General features: G+C 40.4%; 1 protein-coding gene across 1 annotated transcript; it reads left to right on the top strand.

Moving 5' to 3' along the window:
* The first annotated feature begins 20,240 nt into the window (after window positions 1-20,240).
* Window positions 20,241-27,968, top strand: nfe2l3 (nfe2 like bZIP transcription factor 3). The gene is made up of 6 exons (XM_068333020.1): window positions 20,241-21,154; window positions 22,423-22,503; window positions 23,368-23,481; window positions 23,676-24,150; window positions 24,260-27,847; window positions 27,915-27,968. Exons 1-5 carry the CDS (start codon window positions 20,639-20,641, stop codon window positions 25,021-25,023), a joined length of 1,950 nt encoding a protein of 649 aa, XP_068189121.1. The 5' UTR covers window positions 20,241-20,638; the 3' UTR covers window positions 25,024-27,847; window positions 27,915-27,968.

Consider the following 27,968-nt stretch of genomic DNA (forward strand, 5'->3'; position numbering starts at 1 on the left):
GCATTACTATGATCGTGTAAAGGCAAATATTTCTACCTCGACACGCTTTACAAACTCACTAAGCCCAAGTAATTCCCAAGTACCTCTGCTAGTCTTGCAGGGAAAATGCGAGAACATGTATTGTGGTTCTGTAATTCTCATCTTGCAGAAAACATGTGTTTTTATTGGACTGGGAAAAGTCTTATGGTTAAGACAGGATTACACAATTGAGTGAGCTGCTAATCAAGTAATGGGTGATGCTGGGAATTCCTAGGAGGCCAGAAAATGGAGGCAACAGAGAAACGTTGCAATACCCAGAGCAGAAGTATTGGGGGGAAAAGTCCAGCTGAACAATCTCCCAATGCACACAACATTATGTGACAAATGGCATGAGAAGTGTCCATCTTGATTACAGGTTGTATGCTAGTGATGCACAGCCTTGGGGGGCTGTACGCTTAATTTGTCCGATGACATGTTTCTTTCTCAGTGCTGTCAGCATGTATGAACATGTTAACTTGCTTGTTTGTGGTACGTATATGTATATACATGTCTCCTTACTGATTAGCTTCTGTGTTTTTCAGGTGTCGCTCTTCTTCCATTTCTTTAATCAGAGCCACGGCCCCTGATATAGGCGGAAGGAAACCCGGTTTCAGGAAGAACTTGCTGATACAATGGCCTCACTGTGGCCTCCGCCAATCGGACATCTCTTCATCTGGGGAAGAGGAAAAGTGCCATTCCAATCTGCTGTCATTACCAAATCCCGTTACTACAGAATCCTGTCCTGAATGGGAGGTGTGGTCTCCTGTGTGGTTGTTTTGGGCTCCATGATGTAGATCTTGTTGATGGCTTTGACAGAATACACATTTGTTACAATCCATGAATCAACACTCCTGTATAAAACTTTCTCAGGAATGTTCTTTTTTTTTTTTAATGGGTCAAACTAGAGTTGCTTCTAAAGTGCACCATGGGTCACCGAGCTCTCACTCAGGTGCTGATTGATGATGTCATACCAGGGAAACCACTGGGACAGAAGGAAGGAAAATAAGAGCTGTAGCATAACAAGAGGGGAAAAGACTGAGATTGGAGGTGACGGTTCTGATGTGAATGAGCGTTTCTGGGATCGCCTAGCTGAGAGTGAGCAGTCCAGTTGCTTGCTGGCAGAGTTTCTTTTTTAATAAACAGCCTGTTGAAACATGACGGGAATATTGGGTGAAATCATGGTTGTTTTAGTGCAAAGGTTCCTTGGACGTGGGAGACTAACCAGATTAGGAGAGGGGTAAAGCAGAAATGTTGGTTTTTATTATCATCAGCGGTGACATATTTGGTTCCACTACATTTGGACAAATTGGTGTGTTCAGTTCTGAGTATCAAGTACACTTCCAAACACGGTTCCATGTCTGCCAGTCAAGAATCCATATGACTCAAAGTAAAGTCAGCAATGTACGCCAAAGTGAGGCAGCAGAATGGATTTGAAGCATTGTAGTTTGACCAGTATTTCTATGCACACATGCAGGACCTACAATGCAGTGAATGCATCAAAAACTGTCTGAAGGTGTGCAACTGTATCCCCATTTGAACAACAACAATACCAAAATCAAGTTTTTACCTAATTTCATTTGAACAATTTAATTTGGCCTAAATTGTTTTGTATTTCAGTGCTCATACAATGTCTTGATTGTACAAACGTTAGCATCAACCAGGTAGAAACATACAGATTCTATTTGCACAGAAAGACAAGTCGACCATAAAGGTTCTGTGTAAGACTTATCAATTGTGGGACATGGAATTATAATTGTGGTATTAATTCTTATGTTGTTTATTATTCATTTAGTAAGGCAATAGAAAGAGAAGACCCTAGTTTGCATATTGGAACACAATGTTTCTACAAATCCCCATACTGGATTTTGGAAGAGATTTTATGTTTTTAGTGACAACCTGTGGTTCGAATAGGATGAGAGGTTTGATTGCAATCTGCAACCACCCTTCAAGATGTCACATCAAACTGTGCCTTTAAATCCTACTTGAAAATACAATAATTTGACAATCTTCCTCTCGCTTTCCTGCATCTATGGAAAACAGAACAAAACAGGGAGTGCCAACCACCATCCCATGGCACTGGGGGCTTTCAAAGGCAGTATGGGAGACATTGAGAATGCTGGGGCGAGCAGAAAACAGCCTGGCCTGCCCCGCTCTCTCAGCAGACGTATTATGCTGCTGTTAGGGTCATGGGTGAAAGGTTAGAGGTTAGAGGCAAGGGGGAGGGTATGGTGCTGCAGGGGAGGGGCTTGCCTCCGGATGATGACTCTCTCCTTCATCCACAGACCAGCTGCCCCGACAGACACAAACACACACACACACACACACACACACACACACACACACACACACACACACACACACACACACACACACACACACACACACACACACACACACACACACACACACACACACACACTGACAGCCATGCATAGCCCACTCATACGTGTGTCCCCCTGAACTATTTCAGCATGATGCCAGAATAATTCACACTTTTTAGGTATTTTTTAGGTATGCCAGATTTGTCATGCAGTCTGCTGCTCTCTTCAGCTCTTTTTCACACAGTTTCAATAGCAGCTAGACCAAGAAGACCCTCCTCTACAATTTATAATCATGTGTGTGTGATTTTGAAAGGCATGAGGCTGAATGTATAGGGCATCGTGTGTGACATTTTACTTATCTTGAGCAGCACCTGGTAACAAGAAGAAGACATGCAAAAATGCCAATTTTCCTTTCTTGTTAAATAATCAATCTCTTCTGCTGAGAAATGAAGATGATCCCAGATCACACACTATCTCCACAACCTGAAGGCGTTTTTGGTTGATCTTCTTCTTTGTATTAGCTACTACCAGCTGGTGGCTGCTTTCTAAATCTAACGTGAGTTTCACTCATAATGTGTGGTCAAATCATCTCATGTAATTTGCATGTTTAAACACTAAGCTACTGTCACAACCTCTGCCACCAACAACCATACTTTTGTAACCACTACAAATATTGGTGCAGTTCTCTTCTTACAGTCTGATAAAAGGGCCTTTCTGATGTTGTACAGTCTGGTGTATACAAGCACAGTAGCCGTTTGATGACGATGCCATGCTTAGTGCCAGCACCATCCAGATGCTGCTCATAGGGGCAAGTAGCTAGGAAACTAACAAGCAATGGGCGCTGAAAGGCTGTGAAAGACACAGGTCTACAGGGCAGATGTTAAACTCACTGTGACTGAGGGGCGACAGGTCTTAAGACTGGACTGTCAGAGCATGACTACCGCACCAAACAGAAAAAAAAAACATGCGGCACCTGCCACACAAAATGGAAAGATGGAAAGAAGAGAAAATGTTTTCATGTTTCACTTTGAGCAGGTTCCTCTTTCAAGATCAGACCTCAAAGTATGAAACATCTGCCTGCTGATCAAGTGTAATCAAGCTGTGATCAAAGGGCTCACATCTGGGAAATGAACTGCATATCTTTAGTGAAGAGATGCACTATCAATTTCCTTCCCAGTGGTGCCATGTAGGTCGCAGCCATCAAGATGATGGAAATGAGCACAGGCGCTGATCCGTGGTGCCTGATCGACACGTGTGCTGATCCATGGGCACTCCAAGGATCTCCCCTTCTCCTTCTACTTTTCCTTCTCCGTCCTCCCTCCTGCTTTCCCTTGGTTTCCTCCCATGGTTTATTATTACGGTATAATCGCTTCCATCTGCCTGTCAAGCCACCGGGTAGGTCGAGATCAGGAACAAAAGAAAATGAGAGCAAGAAAGAACGAGAGAGCAGAAGGGGTTTTTCCTCTCCAATACAAACACATCTCCTCCCTCTCCTCTCCTTTCCAAGTCCCTCGTCAGACCAAATCAAAATGCTGCAGAGTCACTTTTCTCCCTGTCCGGGATTTTATAATTTAGAATGACTCCTGGATTGATTCATGCACAATTAGGAATTCAACAGCTCCAGGCAAAAATGTGATTTAAATTTGTTCTGTATTACATTACTGTTTACTTATGATCTATCCTGCCATCTCACACCCTCTCAGTTTCTTGTTGAGGCTGTTTTTGTGTGTGTTTCAATGCATGAATTCACTTGCATGTATAGTATATATGGGTAGCCAGTGGGGACTTTTGAACTTAAACTTCCATCATTGTCAGGGAAGTTGTAGCTAGCAGCATAAACACATAAAAGCTGTCAGGTTGGTCTAATCCCAAATCACATGCCAATGCCCAATATCAGTTGTGTTACAAATGAATGTGTTTGATGTGTACATCTTGGGTCAACAGAGTGGCAAGGGAGTACTCACTCACAAACCACACAGGACCCCCAGTCCTGTGATCTCGAATCAGATTAACCCATCGCCCCAATTACAGCCAATCACAGCCAATTCAATCCAATTATAACCAATTACGGATAATTTGAATGCTCTGGAGATTGATAGCACAGAGACATGGGGCAGCAGACTGTCACTTTGAAGAAACCATGGTGCCTCCGTTTCTGTCAAAAAAACACAGACCTGAATCTTTTCAAATCTTAAAAAGGAGACCGACATGATTGCAGAGCAATCGAAAAAAAAATAAAATAAAAATAAAATCACACAGAAATGCATTCAGTTTTTGCTCGCTAGCCCATCTGAATTCTTTTTTCCATTAGATCCGCATCACGGAGATTCCCACTAGAAACTCAAATTCTTTAACAGAGAAAAGAAAGACCACCTATCTAAACTGTACGGTTCCCATTGCCGATTCAAGGTGGTTTTTCTCACTGCTTTTGTAGCACATATATTCACTTTGATTGTCAGCCATTTACCACAAAATTATCTGCTCTTTTGACAACCGGGTATTTTTGGGGTTGTGGTTTGTGAGCGTCAAATGAGAAGATGCAAAGACATGCTTTTATTCCCAATTACAGTTCATTTCAAAAGCAATGTTCTTTAAAAAATACCAAATGCCATTCACGTTTTATCCGGGGTTTTCCTATATGATGAATGTTTTCACAATAGTTCAGGCCTTTTCACTGAGTGGTATGGAATGTCTTAGAGTTCTGTTTTTACATGGATTTTAGTTTCGGGCTGTCAGGGTGTTGATGTTTGACTTGGATTGATGCAAGGTATACACACATATTTCCATCTTTTAGACATTGGGCAGATGTAGAGAAATGTGGAAAATTAAACAGATCTTCAATTGCAAATCAAGCTGACATTCTTGAGCTCCACTGGTCCATTGCATTTGTCCATCTCACCACAAGGTCCCTGTCAGTCAAAGGGTCAAACTCTGACCATGCTCTGTTCACCCTTTGTCATCAGTCAGTCCACTTTAGGTAGTTACAAAAGAACTTTTCATTTAGACAATTCTGTTTTCCATTCTGGAGAATAGTTGATATTATCATTTTGATTAAAATCGCTGCTTAAAATATTTGGCTCTAACGCCTGACAGAGAATAATGAGACCCATTCAAAGTCCAGCCAAGATAAAGTGCGGAGCATACTCTTTTGCTATTTTGAGCATTTTGATGATTGAAATAATTACGACAAAATACACACATAAAAGCTTCCTTCTGTTTTACTTTGTAAGATTTCCAAGATATTTCAGGTTTTCTCTTTGCATGGACTCTGAGCAGGACTGAAATGACCAAAACATGATGACCCCACGTGAGATTAACCTTGTCATTGGTCATCAAATGAAATCATTGCTGTTTTGGGTTGGTTCTACATTAATCAGTCTTTCTCTGCTTGTCATTCTCCATTACAGTCCACCACTGGACCTATCCATTTCCTTCTTCCTGTTGGATTATACAAGTTCATATGTATCTGCGTGTGTGTGGTTGGGGGGGTTCAAAGGAAACAAGGAGGATAAACAAACAGCCTTGCAGAACCTAAGGCTCGGCGCTGATTGCTTGTCTTAGATTGACTCTGCCCTGGTTTATTTGTCTGTGTCACTGAGATAAACATCACAGAAACCCTTCAATAAGAAAAGTGAACACTCACGCTTGAGACCAGAAACCACTCACACATGTTTGTGTGCAAATGCTCAGATTTAAAAGTGCACCCACAAAAACACAGGCGCTTTCTATCTTGTAAACACACATTCCTTCATGCCTTCCTCGGCCCCTGCGATGAAGAGACCTCTGTAAGAGCTGTCAGTCAATGCTGGTCACCATGGAAGAGACCGAACTTTTTAACAAAGACCCTTAAGAGTTTCTCACAAGGCAAAGCAAAGGCACACCGAGAGAAAGAACAAGAAAGAGGACAGAAACTGACAGAGAGAGACTTACCATAAGACACTTTCAACACTCGCTAAGCACAGAGACTGATTGACGAACGTCTGACACAAAACACATCTGAAGATGGATTGAAGATATGAAAAGCAAATGGAACAGAAACATATCAAGTAGACCTTTGAGAAGTGTTGAGAGAGTTGGCGAAGACGAATTTCCAGGGAAGCAGAAAAGGGAAGCATATTTTCTTCTCTTAATATACACTCTACCAAAACACTGCTGGAAACCCCTTCCCTACAAACGCAGACATAATACTTACCCTGAAATACTACGTTTACAGACACACATGTATATCTTTCTGTACATGTTAGAGATTGGAGGCCAATGTGGGTGGTGGTGGTGGTGTTGGTTTGGCTGAGTTGACAAAAAAAAAAATCTAAAGGGAGCGTGAGACTGTGGTTTAAGAGTTGAGGGGTCAGCTGGTGCAAAGGCCTGGGCAATGGGCCTGTAGCTATGGGGTCAGATGGGTGTGTGGGCTTCAGGCAGAGTGCCAGGCTCTCTGAAGGTACTTGGGTGGGCTTACTGTGTGTCCGATAAGAAGAGCATGAAATGGGTGGTGGCGATCCAGGAGATAGTGTTGGGGATACATACTACAGGATTTCCTAAGTTTAAATGCATAAAATTATTCGAGAAGAGAAGAGAAGAGAGGAGAAGAGAAGAGAAGAGAAGAGAAGAGAAGAGAAGAGAAGAGAAGAGAAGAGAAGAGAAGAGAAGAGAAGAGAAGGAAGTTTTTATGGCCAGAATAAACATTTGAGAAATATGACCACCATAGCTAAACTGTCTCTCTCTCTTCCTCTCAAACACAGACTACTTCATACAAACTGGAGTCGTCCTCCTTCAGCCCTGTGTCTATTTTGTCTGTGTTTTAAACATTTTTCATCCCAGTTTTGACTTGAGAGACAGAACTGAGAGGCAGTCAAGCTGCTTCTTAGGATTCTGTGACACGGTGATAGAAAACAGCACAGAGCGGTGACAGACAGACTGAAAGGGACTAAGTGAGGGGAGGAGGAGAGACAGTGAAGAAAGACAGAGGCCTTCAGTGGAAGAGAAAAATACCCATAGCAAACGAAAGAAAGAAAGAATGAGAGGCTGTTTTGAATAAAGGCTGAGAGGATGAGAAAGAGCCAAAGCGAGGAAGAGGAAGGAGAGGCCAAGATGAAGGAGAAAGAGAGAAGAGAGGTGTAGAAAAAAAAGACAGAGAGAGTTAAAAAGATTACTTTCAGGTTCAGAGAAGTGCTTTCTGGCTGGTTACTGGCTGTCACTCAGTGCCCGGCTCCTAGGGGGAGGGACGGCTGGCTCTCATTGGTGTCATTCACCTGTCTATCAGCCTGACAGGCGGACCATAGGGCCCCATGTTGTGGTGCGGAAACTGTCTGTCAGCCACGCAGCAGCTGCATATGACATCATCCAAGATCAAGTTTGGAACATGCATACACAAACTGTGCATGTGACAAAGAACGTGTTAAATGTGGAAACGCAAACTATGGAGGTAACTCACCATTGACACCTTTTGCTGGCCAACCACACACATACACACATTGTGACAAGCATAAATCTTCAGAGTTGCTGTGGATAGCGCTTCATAGCCTTGCCAATCGCCTGGCTGTCCTCCCCTCCACTTTGCTCCCCTAAAGCCCTTGTTATTGGCAAGACATCAACCCTGAGACATCTGCACTCCAGCACACACGGATAATGCAAAGCCATACACACACACACACACACACACACACACACACACACACACACACACACACACACACACACACACACACACAAATGCACGTACATCTGCACATACGACAGCTGGACAGTCAGACAACGAAAGAGGAAAGACAGATTTGTGCATACATTTTAGCTGTAATTAGACACATACACAACTGTAGGAGAACAGGACATGAATAAAACCTGTCTCGCTGACCTGCACACACACATGCCCAGGACACACACCTAGCTCTCAGAAAGAGCAAGCTTGGCAATGAGACAGCGCCCATCTGTTTTGAGCTAATTTAACATGGTCGCTAAAACAAAGGAGACAAAGGCCCGTCTTGTGAATAATGATGAAGTGACTGTCAACTGAAAAACACTTTTGGCTCTTGTCTATACAATTTACCCTGTCCGTCTCTATTGGTTCATGCAGCACAGTGCAGTGTTTTGATTGGAGACTCGGGACATTTAAACCATGAGATGCGCTGCTGTTATGTTCTTGAGCTGCATGGCAGGAATCAGTTGGTAAGAACACAGGATGAATTTTTCCACATTACTCCGTTATGTTGATGGTAATTGTGGATGATGTACAACAACGTACGGAGTTAACAGTATGAATGGTCTCGTGCAAAAAGTTTTATTTGTTGACTTTGATACAGTGAATATTTTCCTTTTCACATTTAAGATCAAATTTAATGATCATGTATAGCCACACTTTTTAATTATTTATGACTCTTCACAACTATTAACTCTATTATTACAAATTTATAACTGTACATATTGACTAATATCTGAAATATTTAACATATGATCATTTTATCTAAAAGCATGTGTATGTGTCTATTTTAAATTAATAGTATTAGAAAAAAACACATACGTGTTCAATACTTAGCATGTTTTGTTGTAATTATCATGTAAATATTGTGTGGTGCTGGTCTTTAGTGAATAATATTGCTACTTTTATTAAGTATAATATTTATTTAATCACTGATTAAATTTCAACTAAGTCCATTCCCTCAAATGTCATACTTCTTAAAATACTGCTCGACTATTGGTAAGATATTTCATATTTTTCACACCATACCACAATACCTCACATTATATGACACTTAACAATGTAATATATTATAAAATACATGAATGAATGGATATTTTATCTTACACGTTATATCTTACAAGTTGTTTAGTCTTTGCACATGTAAAAAAAAAAAAAAAGCATATATAAATATAAGCTAGTAATGAAAGTGAATTTCAACATTCTGGGGATCAAAATGTGATCTTTATTTTTATTCTTTTTTATCATTATATTTATTTGACTTGAAAGAGTCCATAAATAAATAACACTGACACATATGAAAATTTTAGTGTAGGGTATAAAAAACTTTTTCTTTTTTATTAACAAAATCTCTAAAAAGCAAACTACTGGGGTAACTGAGACAAAATCAAATGGAGATCTGTGTTTTCTTTATATCAGATCAGGCTCTTTGACATGAGAAAGTCTGGGAACTACTGCATTAATTCAGCAGTAATGACAATACTACAACAACGTAATACAGCATCATGACGATTTTATTGTTCTGTGAGTATTTTTACTGTTATGCTTTACTTTAAGTAACATTTGGTGGTAATAAATTTGTATTTTTACCGAAATAAAATTATGAATGCAGACAATCAAGGTTTTTAACTGTATTTGCTGAAGTTATGTTTGTGTACACAGACACACTCTCACATGTGCTTTTAATGGAAGCAAGCCCTACACACACAAACACACAGTTGATGAGGAAATGAGAACTGTTGAACCATATCATTGTGACAGCTATTGTGACAGATGACTGTATCAGAGAGCAAATCCTTCTCTCCTCCTCATGAGTGTCTTTGAAGCTCTGATCAATCTCTGTCTCAGCAGCCTGCCTCCGGTTTTCTGTGCTGGGGGGCAAATGGTGACATTTTCAAGGTTGCGTTAGAAAAATCAAACCATAAAGAACATAGACACACTTCCAGAAAAAGAGATGGAAAGATAAAAATTGAACACCTCAATACTGACAATAGAAAAGGCTTTTGTGCATTTGTTTCCAGTTTGAATAATTTTATCCATTACTGATTTTGGTAACCATGTACCCCTGTAATATTAGAAAGAAAATGCTTATTGTTTCAAGATGAACTCCTTCATCTTCAGTATACACCAATCAAACACAGGCAGGCAGACATCCTTTGTAGAAAACAAGCTGCACTGCTGAATGTCCTTTCCCTTTGTCTGTGATGTGTTGCCTGCTGACAGTTTTGTCCATTGCTGAAAGCAGCCAAGAGGTTGTTCATACACCGTGACACTCCACAGATTCCCTGAATGCTTGCATGGATGCTCAGAGGGTTCAGAATGGTTGCCCAGATACTGTTGCTCACAGTTATATTTCATTTGGATCACATAAGGTCGCTGCTCATTAAAGAAGATCCTGGCATCCACATGCTTCTTGATATCATCTCTGAAATGCTTTACTTGATGTGTCATCCTTATTAGCTCGACTTGATGACAGTAAATCTGTATTCTCCTGGAATTGACCTTTGGAGTAGTACAAATGGTTAAAAAAACAAAACAAAACATGGACGAAACCAAAATTTTCTCAAAAGATCTGCTGATTTGAAAATGTTTCAGCACAGATATGAGGAGAGCAGAATAAGCTTTTGGTGCAACCTTCTCAGTTCCTTTCTTCTTCTCTGTCTTTCCTCTCTTTGGCTCATCTGTTTTTCATCCTTGGTTGTGCAGCTTATAGTGATGTTGATTTCCAGATGGCTTGGTGCTATATGGACAGGAGACAAAAGGAATACTGCATTGGAATTATGAAAAAATGTCAGCATGCAGACATTATTATGGCAACATAGATCATTCAAGCGCCCCTAGAATTACCTCATGGCCTCATGAAGAAAAGTACTAATAATGCGTGTGTGTGTGTGTGTGTGTGTGTGTGTGTGTGTGTGTGTGTGTGTGTGTGTGTGTGTGTGTGTGTGTGTGTGTGTGTGTGTGTGTGTGTGTGTGTGTGTGTGTGTGTGTGTGTGTGTTGTGAGTCTCCACATTTGTACAGAGCTCAAAAGTCCAGATTTCAAACACATGTGCATGTTTATTCAGATGCTTCTATAGCAAATCATATCTATACTAATCCAATAAGCTTTACATCTAACTTGGAAGCCAATACATGACAACATGGAGGTAAATAAAAAACAGAAGACAAACTGAGACACACAGTCTCCACTGCAGAGATGAGCTGCGAGAAAAATGATATGTGTTTTACATTCCTCCTTCATGCGCTGTTTATATCACTCAGATTTGTGCATGGGAGAAAGTCTCCATGTGAGGTTCAGACTCTTTTAAAATCTGCCTCTGGTGGGTCCTGAAAGTGCCCCCTGTGCCAAATGAGCAGCTTAAAGAATGCCCCAAGACATGGCCCAAAACGACACCCAAACAGCAAAGCTGTCAGCCCACGAGCCAATGTACTAAAACATGATCGCAGCTGAACCGTTGGGTTTTATAGCCTACAACTCCCAGTCACAAGCTCTCTAATGCCCCGTTTAACAAGCTGAAAATCCTCCATTTATTCCCCTGCATTTCCTTTTAGTAGCTCCTCTATTATCATTCACAAACAAAGCTTGGTTGAGGAACACCCCATACTGTGCTTACGTGCCATTAGCCTAAATCGCGCCAATGCATGTGTGAAAAATGACACTCTTGAATACAGTGTGCACATGCAATGCCTATATTTTAACCTTCTCCTCCAGCAGTTAGATCACTAACTTGGTGACACTGATCTGCTTCTCCGTCTAGGTAGATTTATGTGCGGACCGTACTTGCACTGGACTGGACACAGACACATGCAAACAGTAAGTCGATTGTAGCATGAGGAGAGGAGCAATATGGAGGAAAAGTGATGATGTTGTTGGGTCCACAGACCTGAGGAGAGCAGGGGTCACTCTCTCTGCTCTCTCATCATGAATGTGGCAGATTGGATGAAGAGTTCATTAGCGTTACACTCCACTAGTCACAGTCCTGTGAAACCACTACTTCATCACCAGTATACACACACTCACCTCCTCCTCCTTCAACAATGGCATCACTCATGAAAGCCAAAGAGACACAGGGAGGCCTCCATCGTGGGCATTAGCTATGGAGATCAGTTGCTTTAAACAAGAGAGGAGGGTGTGTTTTTGCAGCTTATCGTGTAACAACTGGAGATGAATACCTTTGAAGCTTCGCCTCTATCTATTAGATGTGTTTCCATTTCAAATTTGTTTCTACTATTAGAAACGTAGCAGCATATGCAGCGCATGGATACCTACCTATTAAACATGTCTCCACTGCGTTCATACATTTAAATCATCTCCAGATGTATATCAGGAATTTCATTTTTAGCATACGTTTCACCGCTTTCTGGGGAATTGCAATGCGTTTCTTTCCACTACATTTCATTTTATGACACATGCTGTGGGGTCCTATTTTACCATCTCAGAGAGAAGAAACCGAATTTATTTTAAATGCTACAAAACAAAATAGCAATGAAAGCCCCGTATTAGGCAGATCTGGCAGCCTGAGCGGTTATACTATATTTTCCAAGGAGGTTTTGTTTGCTTGTTTGTTTTGCTGTTTTCCACTCTTAAATACTAAGATTAGGAACATTCAAACTATTCTGTCTCAGTGGCCTAACGAACCAGCAGTCCATGAGTGAGGAAAACAATCCGCGAAGCCAAATAGTTTTTCCCTCCTCCAACACCATCTGCTTTTTTCCTTTTGAAGCATGGTAAATCAGGGGTCATCATCATTAATATGTTTGCTTTATGAATCCTGATGCACAATCTCAATTTAAGTCCAGACCCATTTAAGAATGTGTGAAATGAACAGCTCCAAAATAGGGCTCACATTCTTCTAAATGCTTACTTTGAAAAATCAGTTTGTCACGGGCAAAAATGTGTTTATAAGTGAAGACGTAAGGAATGAAAGAACTGAACGATGGCTCAAAAGGGAGTTGTAAAGTTTGGCTCCCAGTGCTGTATTGGAATTATCAACTCCCTCACAATTTTTAAGGATGACAGCAACCTAAAGCTCAGAATGGATTAGCGACCCTGATATTCACCAACACACCTCCAAACTATTTTCTTTGACCGTGTGTTTATAGCTTTGGGAGGACATGTTTATGTTCGATGCCGTGACAGGACAAGAATCCTCAAGAGTGCTATGATGTGGACAGGAAACTCTGAATCTCTCTCTCACACACAAACATCGTGCACATTTTCCTCTCCTCACCCTGTTCTCTAAAATAACAGCTTTGACACGATCTGCAGCGGGTGAACGGTAACCCGAGAGCTGCCTGCTCGAGCGCAGAGCGCTGAAGAATCCTTTGACTGTGAAAGAGAGGCAGTCAGAGAACCAGTCCACGCCGAGGAGGGTAGAAATCGATGGGATGAAGGGATAGGAGGCCCACACAGAACCGACTGGGCCTTGGCCTCTGGTGAGATACACCCAGGCCATCTGGATAGGGTAAGGGCTAAACAGGCTGACAGGGGAACATAGTGTTTCTGCCACAGCAAAGGGGAGCATTCACCACATGCGCCTCACGATGTTGGACTGAGCTGGGATATTTGGTAGCAGCGGTAATTCCAGTGTATCTTTTTATGGTCAGAAACGTGCTCTACACATCTGTCAGCCATTGACTCCTTCATGGACTTCCGCCTCCCCAGACTCCAGCAATTCACCGCGCCCTTTGACCTTAAACTGAAGCAAGAAAAACTGTGAATTTCTTCCAAATCCTAGCAAAGACCTCAATTCTTTGACAACAACCTCAGAGGAGAGATGGATTTTGATGCCTGTCAGCAGAACCAGTATTATCATAGAAGCAAGTACTTGCTTGTTTTGTGGTCTGCAATCCAGAAGAGAATGCAGCTTTATGTTACTGTACAAAGAAAGGCTTGCATCCTTTAATAAAAATATGATACATGATGACACATGAGACATATTTACATTATAACTCACAAATGATCAGTTTAAACATTTAATCACATGGGTAAGGAAGGGAAATCTAAACAGTGAAGGCAAAATATATTATTTTTAACCAGTCAGTTCAACAAATTTGTCTGCGGTTTGGACAACTGAGGCTCTGATCTACCCTCATTCAGGCCGTGCTTCCTCCTGCGGGATCCAAACCAGCACCATAAACCCCTGGACATAGAGCAGAGCCCTCCTCAGCTTTCCTATTTCTGCTTCTCTGAAGCCTCAGGTTTCCTCTCATCCCCCTCCAACCCCCCCTAACTTTCTCAACTTCCCCCCAACTTCTGCAGTCCCTGCAGGCCTCGCTCCCCACATCAATTACAACCAATCCCCTGTAGCATCGACCCCTCCCTGTGTGACCCTGGGGGTTATGGAGTTAGGGAGGTTAGAGGTGGTTCTCCTAGCTGTTATCCCAGGCATCTCTCAGATGTCTGTGTGTCTGAAGCCCTGCGGCCCTGCTGGGAGACACACATGTAACCCTCGGCAAGTAAGGGAGACAAGATCACCCCTTTCTAGTCAACAATGGTCTCTTCCAGTAACTCTCATCTCCAAGGCTAATTGGTTCTTCCATTATTTTTCATTTGGTAATTATATTTTTGATCATCTTATCCATGGACCCGTCATTACTCCTAATGTAATTTATATCTATGTGCCTGTCAGAGAAGAAATGAGTTACTGCTCATAACATGCTCCATAATCTGCATCTTAAACCTTTCCCTCTATTACCATAATGAATCATTTCATCAATGCAAACCCATTGGTGGTCCAAAGTAAGGATTTTATTATCAAAACACAAACAACAACACTTTCTTTGAGATTAATTCCACTGAATCAGTGCTAAATCTCACTGAGTGTCCAGCAATGAAAGGATGAAGCACACAGCAAACCTGGTTAAACAGCAAGTCAATTAGTCTGGTCACTTTGTTGACCATGGGGTTGTGACGTGGAATTCATTCTCGTGGAGCACAACTGTATTTCTGTCATGGTACACAGATCTCACTGTGTCAATACCAGACACATTATCACTAATGGGAGAGTCTGCAGGTGAATGGGAAAGGAGACAGAAAGAGAGACAGAGATATGCAGAGCGTGGAAGGACTGTATCTCTATTGATTAACTGGAAGAGGACCCCCACTCTACCCTCTCCTGTCCAGACATATGGGGTAATAAGGACCACTCTTCTCATCTGCCATACCTCTCTCTTCTCTTCCCTCTCTTCTGTTCCCCCCTCACCCATGCTAGAAAGCTTTTTAATCAGTCCTCGGGGGAATGCATGGATGATATGGGAGAAAAACAGAGGAAGACAGAAGGAGGAAAAGGAGACAGGGAGAGAGGAGTCCATTAGTGAAGCAGACACAATAGCTACAGGAACAGGACCGGCACTGGGAGGTTTCTTTCAAGCACAGAAAAAGACCAAGGGTCATATGATGCCTGAAACAACACACATCCTTTGTGTTTGCACATCAACAGTGTACTCAGTGCATCCATTGTACTCCTCATGCCATACACAGAACTGATATATCTCCAAAATTACTTGGTCCAATCTTACAGAGCTGATTTTTCATTTTACCAGAGTCATTTTCCTGTGTATATGTAATGCCCTCTGTGTTTTCTTTTCCAAGGAGAAGGCTGCCAATCTTGGCAAGCCACAGCACCTTTATCAAGACAGCCATCTCAGTCTCTGACACCAAATCCACAACTGCTCATGCTGACTTTTCTTTTCTTTTCTTTTTTGTTTTGTTTTGTTTTAAACTGTCAGCACTTCACTCCTGTGTAGGACCCTCAGCGTCTGGACTCTTGAGAGATGGTGAAAGAATGGGAAGGAGGGAGAAAAAGTAATGGAGACGTCTGACATTTGTGGGTGTTTAAAGCAGCTTTTAGAATTTTCTGTTTCTGAGTGAGATGTTAGCCTACTGATGATATCTCTTTCAAATTTAATATCAGAGTTCTTAATGGACCTACAACACTTCAATTGATGAACGAGGTCCCAGTGGTGAGAAGGGAATAACTCATAATTCAAACAAAGGATGTACAACACTTGGACAGTAGCACCGCCTGGTGGCCAATGGCCTTAATACATTCTGAGCATAAAAATTGCCTGTAAGGAGTACAGTATCCGGCTTTTTTAAATTGTGTTTTACATGGTCAAATACAGCACCATTTATATATATATAAAATGGATGAGTAAAGCAGAAAAAAATGTGACAGAGTTTAACCCAAAGCAGCTAAGTTCCTGTAGACCAGTGGAAGACATCATGTACAAGAAGTCTGCAGAATCCATCATCATTAAAATACAATCTATATTGAAAAGGAAAAAGATATAAAGTCCTGAAAAGAGCGATTCATATTTCATTAGCACAACTCACCAATTTGCGGTGAATAAACCCGATGTAAAATTGATTCCATATGTCTCCGCTGCGGGGCGCCATACAATTCGGCCAAGACGGCTTTATTAGATTGTGCACTCTGTGATTCGCTACGGTTGGCTGCTGGAGCCGAACATGATAACCAATTAGAAGTCAGAATAGTGATCTGTTCTCTGATTGGTTAACTGCTCATGTCAATCACGCAACAGAGGGGTCTGAAGAAAAGAACAGCCAGTCCGTTGTTTTTCTCTGTGGAGTACAGAGCTCCGTAGGTTATACCCGCGTGGGCTCGTACACACACACACACACACACACACACACACACACACACACACACACACACACACACACACACACACACACACACAGATGGAGAAAAATCATAATTTATTGAGGTATATTTAATTGATTGATACCGTGAGTTCATAGGTGAAGATTTGAAGATTTCTATCTATTTTAAGGAAATTATTCCATTTTATTTCATTTTGTTATAATGACGTAGACATAATCTCTACTGTTTTGCTTAAAAAAAAGATTGTCGACGTGGGAAATTCTATTCTTTTTCCATGAGGAAAGTCTTACATTTTTTAATTTATTTTTAAAGTTTATGAAAAAATATCAAAGTTATATTTTAAAATTTGAAAAGAAAAAACTGAGTCTTAAAATATTTTAAAACAGTGAAATGTTGACACATAGGTGTAGGGATTTTATTCATAAAAGCCTTTAAACAGATTTCTTGTTAGATAAATAAATACAACAGTTTAAATATATATTAAATATTAAAAATATAACATATTACTTTTTCAAACCCAGATTATTAAATAAAGTAAATTTAAGTATTATATTTTCCTCTGCTTTGCTAAATTAATCATCACTTTTGACCTATTTTAATTGCTTCTAAATATACCGTATATGTCTATTATTGTAAAAGGTAGGTTTCTTAATCAGCAGGACAAAAGTAATACTATGACACATCTGCTTTTCATGAATAATGTTAATCTACCCCATTAGACTGTTAATAAATGAAACAATAAATAAATAAAAATTAAACAAAGCATTTGTAAATGTAAAAAGGCTCAGCCTTAAATCTGTCCTGAGATCAGCCTGTAATAATGACTTTCGACCTGTCATTGGTGAAGAAAATAAATAAATACTGCGACAAGAGTCGGAGTTGCCTCGGGTTCCCCGAAGTTTCCCATAAGCCTTTGCGATGAGTACATTTATGCGCAGGCGCACCAGCTTCTCTTACGTAGGGCGCAATTCCACCAATCGGTTTTGTCCTCAGTGAAGTGCGTGGGGGTGATTTACGATCTCTCTCCCAATAAATCTGTCAGAACTTCACAAAGTTGATTTAAATGTGTTTCACATCGTCTTGAAAAAACTTGTGGATTAATCAAATCACCGCACGCTGGCGTCAGATCAGACGGAGTAGATTACTCTTCACACCTTTTTTTTAAAGCGACGCGATATGGAGCGTTTAGATTCTGAATTGTCGGGCAACCTCTTCGATCTGTAGGTTACGGCTTTCACGGGGCGGACCGCAGATTCCTTTTATTCACTGTTTCAAAGGGGTTTTGTTACAGCGTTACCAGAATGATACACCGCATAAACAGTAGGAGCCGATTACCTTTTTGCAGTGATGGACTATCTCATTTCACATAACTAACATATCTCAGCGAACAGTCTTTCGTTGTGCGGATGTTACATTGGTACAGTTTGGCTGTGCCATTTTTGCAGCTGTACCTTAATGAAGTGTGATAAAGCTCAGCAAAGCCCCACACTACGCTTGACTTGTTTATACAAGATTTGCGCCCAACTGAGGCTGTCAAGCTGACATGCAGGCAATGTGTGTTGAACTTGTGTGGTGCTAGATTTGCCATATCCACTTATTATAAAACTGAAAGCAATGTTCTTTTTTTTAGTTATTTGTGACGCAATGACAGAAAAGTCCTTGTGGCTTATTGTGAATTTTCATAGCACTTATGCACACCCAGGAGTAAATACGGTCGGGAATGATCTAGACTTTGAGTGTTTTTATCCCTCTGGAAATAACTTTGTTTTTGTAATGTACGAAGATTTGTTTTTTTCTTTTGTACGTGATTAGTCATACAAACAGGTAATCGAGCAAAAATTAGTCCATTAAATGCAGCCCACAGAAAATGTAGATGTTATCGTCAGGGTGTATGTTTATCATCTCTTTCTTCATCTAAACATTTACATGTCATAAAAGAGTAACTTTTAAATTAAGAATCACGTTGTCATCACTCCCTCAGTATAAATTTAGTGGTGGGGAAAGTGACTAAGGTGGTTTCTATTGTTACTACTTCTTGCCAGCAGGAGTCGCAGTTGAGCCAGATCAATGAAACGCTCCCCCGTCTGCTGTCAGCAAAGTCCAGCCGACTGCATTCAGTCACAATCTGATGATAGCATTTACTACGCTTCACTGTACGATTTAGTAGTTGTTTTCAAGATCTCAGATTTATATGGTGGATAGATAGGATGCACGTCTCTGCTTAAAATAGTACCACCTTCAAGATGCGTCCATTTTAACACATCGTCAACAATTAGATTAGATTAGATTACATTAGATTACATTAGATTAGATTAGATATACTTTAATGATCCCAAAATAGGGAATTAACAGTTTAGAAATTTTTGTGAACAAACAACCAACCAAACAAACATACATACAAACATATACGTAATAGCAACACTGAAAGAGAAGCATGTATGATTAATATGTCTACGTTTGTTTTTGCATTCTGAGTAAAACTCAATGTAAAACAAAGTATTTTTAGCTTTGCCTAGTAAGGGAATGCTTCTTTCCCATACAATATGTGTGCGATTCCCCTCCAAAATAAATGCATTCTAAAAGTCCAAACAATGTATGTTTTTAATTATGTCTACCATCTGTTTTTGCTATTTTGATTTAACTCAAGGTTGCCACCAATCACTCCTCTGATAGCACAACAACTGGATAGTCATTATCTGCACAGTTATGGTAATGTGGTCAGACATAGACACTTGTTCTCTAATTATATCAAGACAAGAGTGTTAGGAGACAGTTTTTGATAGTGCCCTGAGAGGACAAATTAGTTTATGCCTGACATCTTGGAGCCAGATGGACTGAACTCATTCAAAATATTTATATTTTGTAAACTTTTATCATTTATTGTGTGCATGTGATTCTTAGCTGTGTAGCTTAAAAATGATTGAAAGCAGAAAAAACATGACAGCACTACCATTCCTTATGTCGTATCTATTTACTGTATGTCTGCTGCAGTGGAGTGTACTCATATACCTTTTCATGGGCCCCTATTCATTTGGCTGTAGGAAAAAAATCTCAAGAGACTTGGACTGTATATACAGTGTAAGCAATCTAAATAACAAGGAGATGAACAGTAGTTTTGACTAAGTTTTGATCTTGTGCACTATGAAATCTCTGACAAAGTAGTATTTCAAACATCTAAATTGGTTCATTCATGGCCATAGATATGCAAACCTGATTTCATTATCAAACGTAGAGGTCTTTAATGCTTATATTGTCATCTGACACTATGTTTCAGTTCTCCTAAAGAATGCATAATGGTTTATTCAATTAATAATTAGTAAGCTTGTTAGAAATTACAAACTCTGGATCAATTAATATCTGTAAAGTTCCAAGCTACAGTAGTACCACCATGCTCCTGTGAAGCGTTCAAAGACCGCCGTATTCCTTATCACTTCCTGCGCGTCACTAAAAGTAACAGCTCCAGTAAAAACCGCTGAGCGACAGGCATGCGTCTCTCTCATTGGTCAATATTGTAACTGTCTTTCGCGTCGTCCAATTATATTTTGTTGTGGACAACGCTTTGGACCAATCAGCATTTATTATGCAAATTCCAAACCGAAGTTCTACCACGCAGCAGCACGCCACTGTAATATCGCATAGATCATTTCTAAGTTTTATCTTCTGTGTAATTAAAACGTGAGTAAGGTTTTGATATCTAAACGCCGCACACGAATGAATTCTTCTCGCTGAGGGACAGAAGAGTGACGCTTTCGGTATGTTTGCGTCAAGTGGATCCCGCTAAGCTCCAAGTAGCGCTGTTGGCTAACCGTTGACTGCTAGCTGCTAACGCTAGCTAACCAATTCGCCGGTACGGACCTCTTTGTCTGACAGAGGAAGGCGTGCTCTTTTGTTAGCTTTTCCCTTTGTCTATTTGGGGAAAGAAGTACTGTTTGGTTGGGATTTCATAGTTACATTCCGCCTCGAAAGCATTTAGAAAATGCAAATCTCGAAAATCTACTCCAAAGAAGGCTTGATTCAGTTGACAATCTTTCTCAGTTTGGTAGGACTTCGTGTGGACATCGACAGCTACTTGAGCGGCTATTACAATGATGCGCCTCTGATAGAGATCAACTTGGGTCCTAGTTCAGCCTACATTCAGACTCCTTTTCATAATTTTAGAGACACTCTCGACGGCAACCATGTGCACCCTAAATGTCCAGAGTTAGACTATTTCTTTGCAAGTCGCCGGCTACTAGACGAGGTAAAGAGCCTCGGGTCTCCGCGGTTCCCCACACATTTGAACGCATGGTTGGTGCATCAAGTGTCCGCCACTGACAAGGGTGACAGTGGGCCTTCCACCAGTAACGACACTGATACCAGCTCACGGTTAGAAAGCCTCGGGTTCGAAGCCAGTGAGGACGGTGAACATCTTCCTGACAGTGGCCAAGACCTGTCTGATCTCGGACAGGGGCCTTGCAACACTGGAGCCTGTGGATTTTTAAAGGAGGCAAGTGTAAGTGGGTGATCTAACACAGTTAATCAGACTTAGTTGGCTGTCCTAGTAATGTACAAAGTGAGGCTATGAACTAGAGAGGAAACTTTCTTAGTGTTTAAATGGGAAAGCTAATGCTAATATCGGCTATAAAGGCACAAACCAGTGTTATCTAATGAGTGTTAAACTAACAAGTAACTTATTATGTTGTTATTTGTATTGTTGCACCTCAAACGCGATATAATACTGGTAACATGGTGCCAACATATTTGTCCTGTAAGATCTCAATTCAGCGATAACACCTCTTGCTTTTTAACCTGCAGCTTATATTTTTAAATTTATGTTAAACAACATTTAACTCGTGTTAAATGTTTGTCTAAGACGCAATCAACGGAAATAAGTTAATGAGACAGTTTAGTCCCATACACAGCACTGCAAGTGTTAAACCAACTGTCTGCTGCACCTGTCACTCATTCATTATTGTCACATTAAGCCCCCTCTGTATTGCCAGAACAATAGAATTAACTACACAAATGGGGCCATAATAAACCAGAGTATCTGATCAGCTATAAAAGCAGAGCTTCACTGACTCATTATTGCAGTAAAAAACATGGAACTTTTTTTAAAAATCCAAATTCTGTAACTTCTGTTATGTTGTTAAAGCCGCAATCACATTCAGACCTTTTCCATATGTTTGTCCCAGTGAGCCAGGTTTATAGCTCAGGGTGGGAACAGTTGGCTGGTGATGTTGTGCCTTCAAGGCAATTGATGTCGCCATTTGTGTAACGATAGCCTTCACCCTCTGAGGGCCTTGACAGTTGAAGGATCATTCAGTGTGCTTATACAAAAGCAATGTCTCCAATGTCTGGCACCTTAGTGTCTTTGTTATGTAGTAAATTGCGCCTGAGGCAGACAGCTGCTGACCTTCATGGAGTGCTTTACTTGCTGTATCAGCAGTGTCTTCCAACATCTTAAAAGTGTTGGGTCTCAGAGCAAGATCTCAAACCATCTTACATGCACAAACACACATGCATTTCCAATGACCGGAACACAGTTGGCAGGTCTAGAAATTTTCAAAAAGGTCAGCATTATAGTATTTTATTAAACATTTCTCAATAAGGTTTTTAAAGATCCAGTATATCGAACATGAAATGTAATTTTGAGATTTTTGGGTGTAATCCAAGGAGGTAACTTTTTTCATATTTCACTCTCCTCTATTCTGAATATTCTGATTTTTCTGTTCCCCAATCCCATCTTTCGTTTCTCTCAATCTGGCTTTCTTTGACAAGGAGGATGATGTCAGAGTGAAAGTAGAAGAAGAAAGTGTTCCAGTCACTCAGCTGGTTCGCAGTTCATCACTAGAGCAAGAGGTTTGTTGCAGATAGTCTTCATTTGTCATAGTACACAGTTTACAATCTGTTCAAACATTTCCTGTTTACTGAAAATAAACTATAATGGTTTTCTATTTAGAGTACACAGTGCAATGTTTGTCAGTCTGTCATAACATGTATATCATTCGTGACTAAAATTGACTTTCACATGACAGTGCTGAAATTTATGTTCTATCTAAAATTAATCAACTATGACAACAACTTTCTCATATTCTTACTGGGGTGAAAGAAGCCACATATTCCCATGGTTTGATGGTTTATCACATGATTCAACCAAGTGATGCCATAATTAGAATAACTTCGCTTCATTGCAATACCGGCGTTCAGCGTAGCGAATGAGCCGGCGCCTGGCTGATGCAGCAAGCAGTGGAAAAAGGTTGCGTTAAGTTGTCAATCTGACAAGAACATATATATATACACACACTTTCAACTGCTTCATCCTCATCTATATGTAAAAGAATACCACAAAAGACAAAGAAAGATCTTGTTACTGTTACAGGTTTTTGAAATGTGTTGCAGAAGCTAAGTGGGAGGGTCAAACAATACTATTTATGTTTGTGTCGATGTGACCTTTTGCATTTCTGAAGCTCTTTAGCATGCCTGTGAACTAACGACTGCATAAAACATGAGTCGATACTTATATATCAGTGCTGAATTTTTTTGGACATTGCTGTAAATACAGTTCTACTTCTAATGTCTGCATTATTCAGATTGCACTATTCTGTGACATTACTGATCCCAAACTAACAATTGAAACACAATACTCTGTCTCACTGGGGAAGGAATTTACATTAGAGACAAAAGTGTGTGTGTCAGTGCTGTATTAATTTTTCCTTATTTCAGAGTCTGCTGGAAGGCATCGCTGCACTCTCTGATCCAGTGCACCTTCATCCTCCCTCCATTGATATCGACCAACACTGGAATAATTTACTTTCTCTGTCTGTTACAGATCTTGATGTAAGTTTTTCTCTCATATTTGTTGCGGTTGCCTTAAAATTCATGTTAAAGACAACCATCAGTTTTTGACTATCATTTCAGATCTACAACATTTTGAAGCATTGCTATGTTCCAGTGATGATCTACGTGTTGGAGAGGGGTTTCAAATTTGCAAAGACTAACATTCAGATAAAATATTTGTATGTCTCACATAGGACTTGGATTCTCTTGTTACTGAGCGTCTGTCAGACCTTGATACTGACATCACCACTGCCATCAGCCATGATGTCAGTTTGCGTGATGCTATGGTAACCAGCGTTGGAGCACTTGGTGTGACACCTGAAAGCGGTGAATCCAGGATTGTAACCCAGCAAAGATCTCTCTTCCGTATGGAATCCACAGGTTCCTCAAACCCGGATGCATCACCAGGAGTGGCATTGGGTCTGGCTGCTCTCCCCTTTGCTTCAGTGTGTAATTTAACTGGAAATATGTCACAGCATAGTGGTCTTGGTTGCTGTCTGGATGAGGCAGTTTTTGACCAGATAAATCAGCTAGGTTTGGAAGGCCTTGACACTATAGACACGCAGCTGATGGGCTGTCTGGAAATCATCGACCCACAAGTCCTCAAGGATTTGGACTCAGACTCTGGCCTGTCCGTTGAGAGCAGCTCTAGAGGGCCAGTTTCCCCTGGTAGGTTAAAATTTCTACAAATGCTTGTTGAAACATATTTGTTACTGTGGCCTCGTGAAGCCAATAAATGCCTTTTGTTATAAATACTAATTATTTTTACCTCATCTAGGCTCATCCGAGATGTCCTCATTGTCCAGTTCATACAGTGAGGATGAAGGTGGAGCAACAGGCTACAGCAGTGATGATTCAGTCCGCTCAAAAGGCATCATTGATTATTCAACAGCATGGTCACCCATTGACCTTAGTGAAAGTCTATGGCATGACCACAGCTACTCATCACCAGCTTTCTTTGACCAGCCATTGGTCACACTCTCTCACAAAGGGATCAAAGAGGAACCCGTCACTGATGAAGAGTCCAAGTCGAATGAAAGAGACCTGAGTCGTGACGAGCTGCGTGCACGCACCATGTGCATCCCGTTCTCCGTCCTGCAGATTGTCAATATGCCTGTCGAAGAATTTCTGGACATCATTGATGGTCACGGCTTCTCCCCCGAACAAGTGACCCTGCTAAGAGACATTCGTAGGCGGGGGAAGAACAAACTGGCAGCGCAGAACTGCCGAAAGCGCAAACTAGATGCCATCACAGGGCTCCAAGGCGAGGTGGAAAGGTTGCGTGCTCAAAGAGACAGACTGGTTAGGGAGAAACAGCTTACAGCCAAGACAATGGGTGCTGTGGGTCAGCAGATAAAGCAATTGTCCAGAGACATCTTGGCCCGGCTAAGAGATGATTCTGGACGGCCTCTGGACCCAGAACAATTTACTTTGCAGTGTTGGTCTAATGGCAGAGTTGTAGTTCAGCCTATAAGACGGCCTGCTATCTCCTCATCAACGGGTAACAAAACAAAGAAGAGAGAGAAGGAAAAAAAGCAATGATGCCGTAAGTTGAGACTTGAACTTCTAGGTTTTGGGATATTTCTGAAGTTGCTTGCCTTATTTTAGGGTCTCCTGTTTCTGTTCGTGTGGGTGGATTCACCACTGTTTGGAGCATAAAGCAACAAATGTTACAAAAAGAAGGATAACTCAGAACATTAAATAGAATCTTCTGTATATAAAAATTCTCATGTGAAAAATGTAGCGTACACACTGGACATTTAGTAATTGGAGACCAACAAGTTTTTCAGAGTGGTTTTAGGAAGCATCTGCACTGCTTGCGATGCCTCCAATCTCTTTGTGCCTGATAAACTTTCGGTTGGTGAGTTTTAAAATTTGTGAAGTGAAGCATAGACAAACAGATTTGTCTAAAAGTCAGCAGTGTGACAGTTATCGGATCATTTGCAATGATTGGTTGAATTTGCAGTGATTGCTGCATTTGTGACATCACAACATCCTGGAGGGACTGCTCAGATTATTTCTAGTCAGTAAAAAGAGGTTAAACATTGTATTTATTGAAGTTTCCTATGTACCTGAAATGCTTATGGGCATGAGACCTTTTTTACTTCTTTTTTTTAAACAATGGTAAGTTTAAAAGTGAGAAATTCCATCTAAAGTTTACACATTTAAGATTTTTTTGAGAATATAAACTTTTCAGTAGAGATTTGAAGTGAAATGCTTGTTATGTAATGAGTTGCAAAATACCAATGATTAAACTGGGAAGGCCTTAATCAGATATTGTGTGTGCACACAGAATCCACAGATGCACATAACTGGGACATGTTTTTAAGAGCCTGCCATTGTATGTATTAAATTGATATTGAATTTGTTAAAAGCACACTTTTTTTATAACCTGTTAATTTGAGTAACTTAGAGTTTTGGCATGGTTGTGTTCTACCTCATGCCTCAGTTTATTCATACATTTTGGCTAAATAAAAACTTTTTCGGGGAATTTAAATGCACTAATTAACTGCAAATTCTTCATTGTTAAATGGTTTTGTATAGACTTTAACCATTCCCCTAAGGAGTAACGATACAATCACAGGTTATTGAATTTTGAATGTTGTTTGGATGTTCCTTTTCATAAACTGAGATTATTTGAGAGTTGAATTGAAGTATATTGTATAAGTTTCCATCTCATCCATGAGCTTGCCACTTCATAGAAGTTGCCTTATTTACTCACCTACAAATTGGGTCAGTGATTTACAATAAATGGCAAAGGCAGACAGTTGATAGTCTTACTCATGTTTTTAATTGTCCTCAACTTTATATTTAATTTTCTGGTTGGACCCAAGAGTTTGCTGTTTGTATAAGCTTCAGGCTAATTGTCATTGTTGCTGGGGACAAATGTTTATGAGTGCATGGTGATTGTTGAATGTTGCTGGTATGATTTTTGTTTACTTGGGGGATTTAACATGCTGTTGCAGACTTTTTTTTTCTGATTTAAAACAATTGTGAACAAACGCTTAGCGTATTATTCTGTGTGTTGAAGCAGGATGCAACCATCAAATGAATGTTTGTCCTCCTGCCAAATTCTGCTCTTGATGGTAGAGTCATGTAATTTAAAACCAGTTATCAGCCATGACTGTTGGATAACTGAAGCTGACTTCCTTTTATTTATAATGGATGTAAAGAATCAGGTAAAAGGATACACATGGTCACATGGCCATTCTAACCAGGAAACCTGGTGAGAATGGGCAGAAATGTATGACGGGTAGGCATGTTCCGCTGTGAGGTTTGACATTTCTGGTTTGTTCAAACTAACGTCAGTACTGTCGGCAAAGGTGAGACGTTTACAGGTGTTGGTGTCAGCTGTCTGGTCAGGCGTCCATCCAAGCTGTCCATCCAGGTGAGGCGGCGGCGATGCAGAGGCAGCACTGCTTGATGGCTGTGTCGGTAATGTTCTGGATGAAATGAAGTTTGGCAACCAGGAACTTGTCTGTTTTATCACATTTTAAGAAACAGAACTATAAATTATACATAAATGACATAAAATACAGTAATCCCTCATTTCACTACGCGGTTTTTTCTTTCAAAAAACTCCAAAGGTTTGTCTTTCAGTGCAGTGTGTGTGGTTGTCACTATTACAGATTTAGACAGATTTGTGAACAGTGAGAAAAATGGTGGTTTTCTGCATCTAGAAAATTTTAGATCTTTGAGTTCATCTCCTGAATTTCCCTTGGGATCATTAAAGTATATATCTCATAAAAATGGAAGCAAAACAGAAGTCAACAAGAACCAATGCAGTCACAGACTGCAACATCCCGCGACACCCCTGAATTCAAAATTTTACCTTGACCTACTTGCATAGGTCAAAAATCAAAGCTAGTGCTCTGACCTACTTTCACAGATCAGTAGCTTTGATCTACGGTCTTTACTAACACTGGCCTCCCTTGTCTTTCTATCTTCTCCTGTTCCTGAGTGTACAAAAGTTAAAATTTGACCTTGACATAGTTCTTTCAGGGTCATCATCTCATTTTCACCCCCTTTGCTACAATGTGCTTTTTATTACATCTTTCTATCTGCAACGGTTGTGAAGATATTTGGTGGAGTAAGTTTGGCCAATAGTACAATATAAAAACTAAAACTGTTAATTTGAATGATTTTATAACGACATAACTTGCTTAAATAACAAAAAAGAGTAAAATTACATATTTTTATCTAAATGTTTAAGCCTGGTAGTTCGAGAAAAAAAAGTTTTAGAAATAAGGATGTAATGCAGTTGTTCCTACTTTTGTTCTTCACCCAATAGTTTCCTTTTCTTTTGATTCATATGTTCTCCTGTGGACACTGCACCAAGCTGACGGCCTTCTCCACACAGACTTATGTAAGCTGCACCTCATTACAGTAATATCTGTGTCTCTTCATTAACTTCTAATTGTTTTTTATTCAAGAAAGCACTCATCGTCACGTGGTTTTCTCCAACTTGCGCATCTTTTTCAGAGACA

The sequence above is a fragment of the Antennarius striatus genome, chromosome 14 (assembly GCF_040054535.1).
Source record: "Antennarius striatus isolate MH-2024 chromosome 14, ASM4005453v1, whole genome shotgun sequence".
NCBI lineage: Eukaryota > Metazoa > Chordata > Actinopteri > Lophiiformes > Antennariidae > Antennarius > Antennarius striatus.

Excerpts from the sequence above, each read along its gene's own strand:
- nfe2l3 (XM_068333020.1), top strand. The coding sequence starts at position 20,639 with ATGCAAATCTCGAAAATCTACTCCAAAGAAGGCTTGATTCAGTTGACA. Across the intron at positions 22,504-23,367 it reads GTTCATCACTAGAGCAAGAG|AGTCTGCTGGAAGGCATCGC; the intron begins GTTTGTTGCAGA and ends TCCTTATTTCAG. Across the intron at positions 24,151-24,259 it reads TAGAGGGCCAGTTTCCCCTG|GCTCATCCGAGATGTCCTCA; the intron begins GTAGGTTAAAAT and ends TACCTCATCTAG.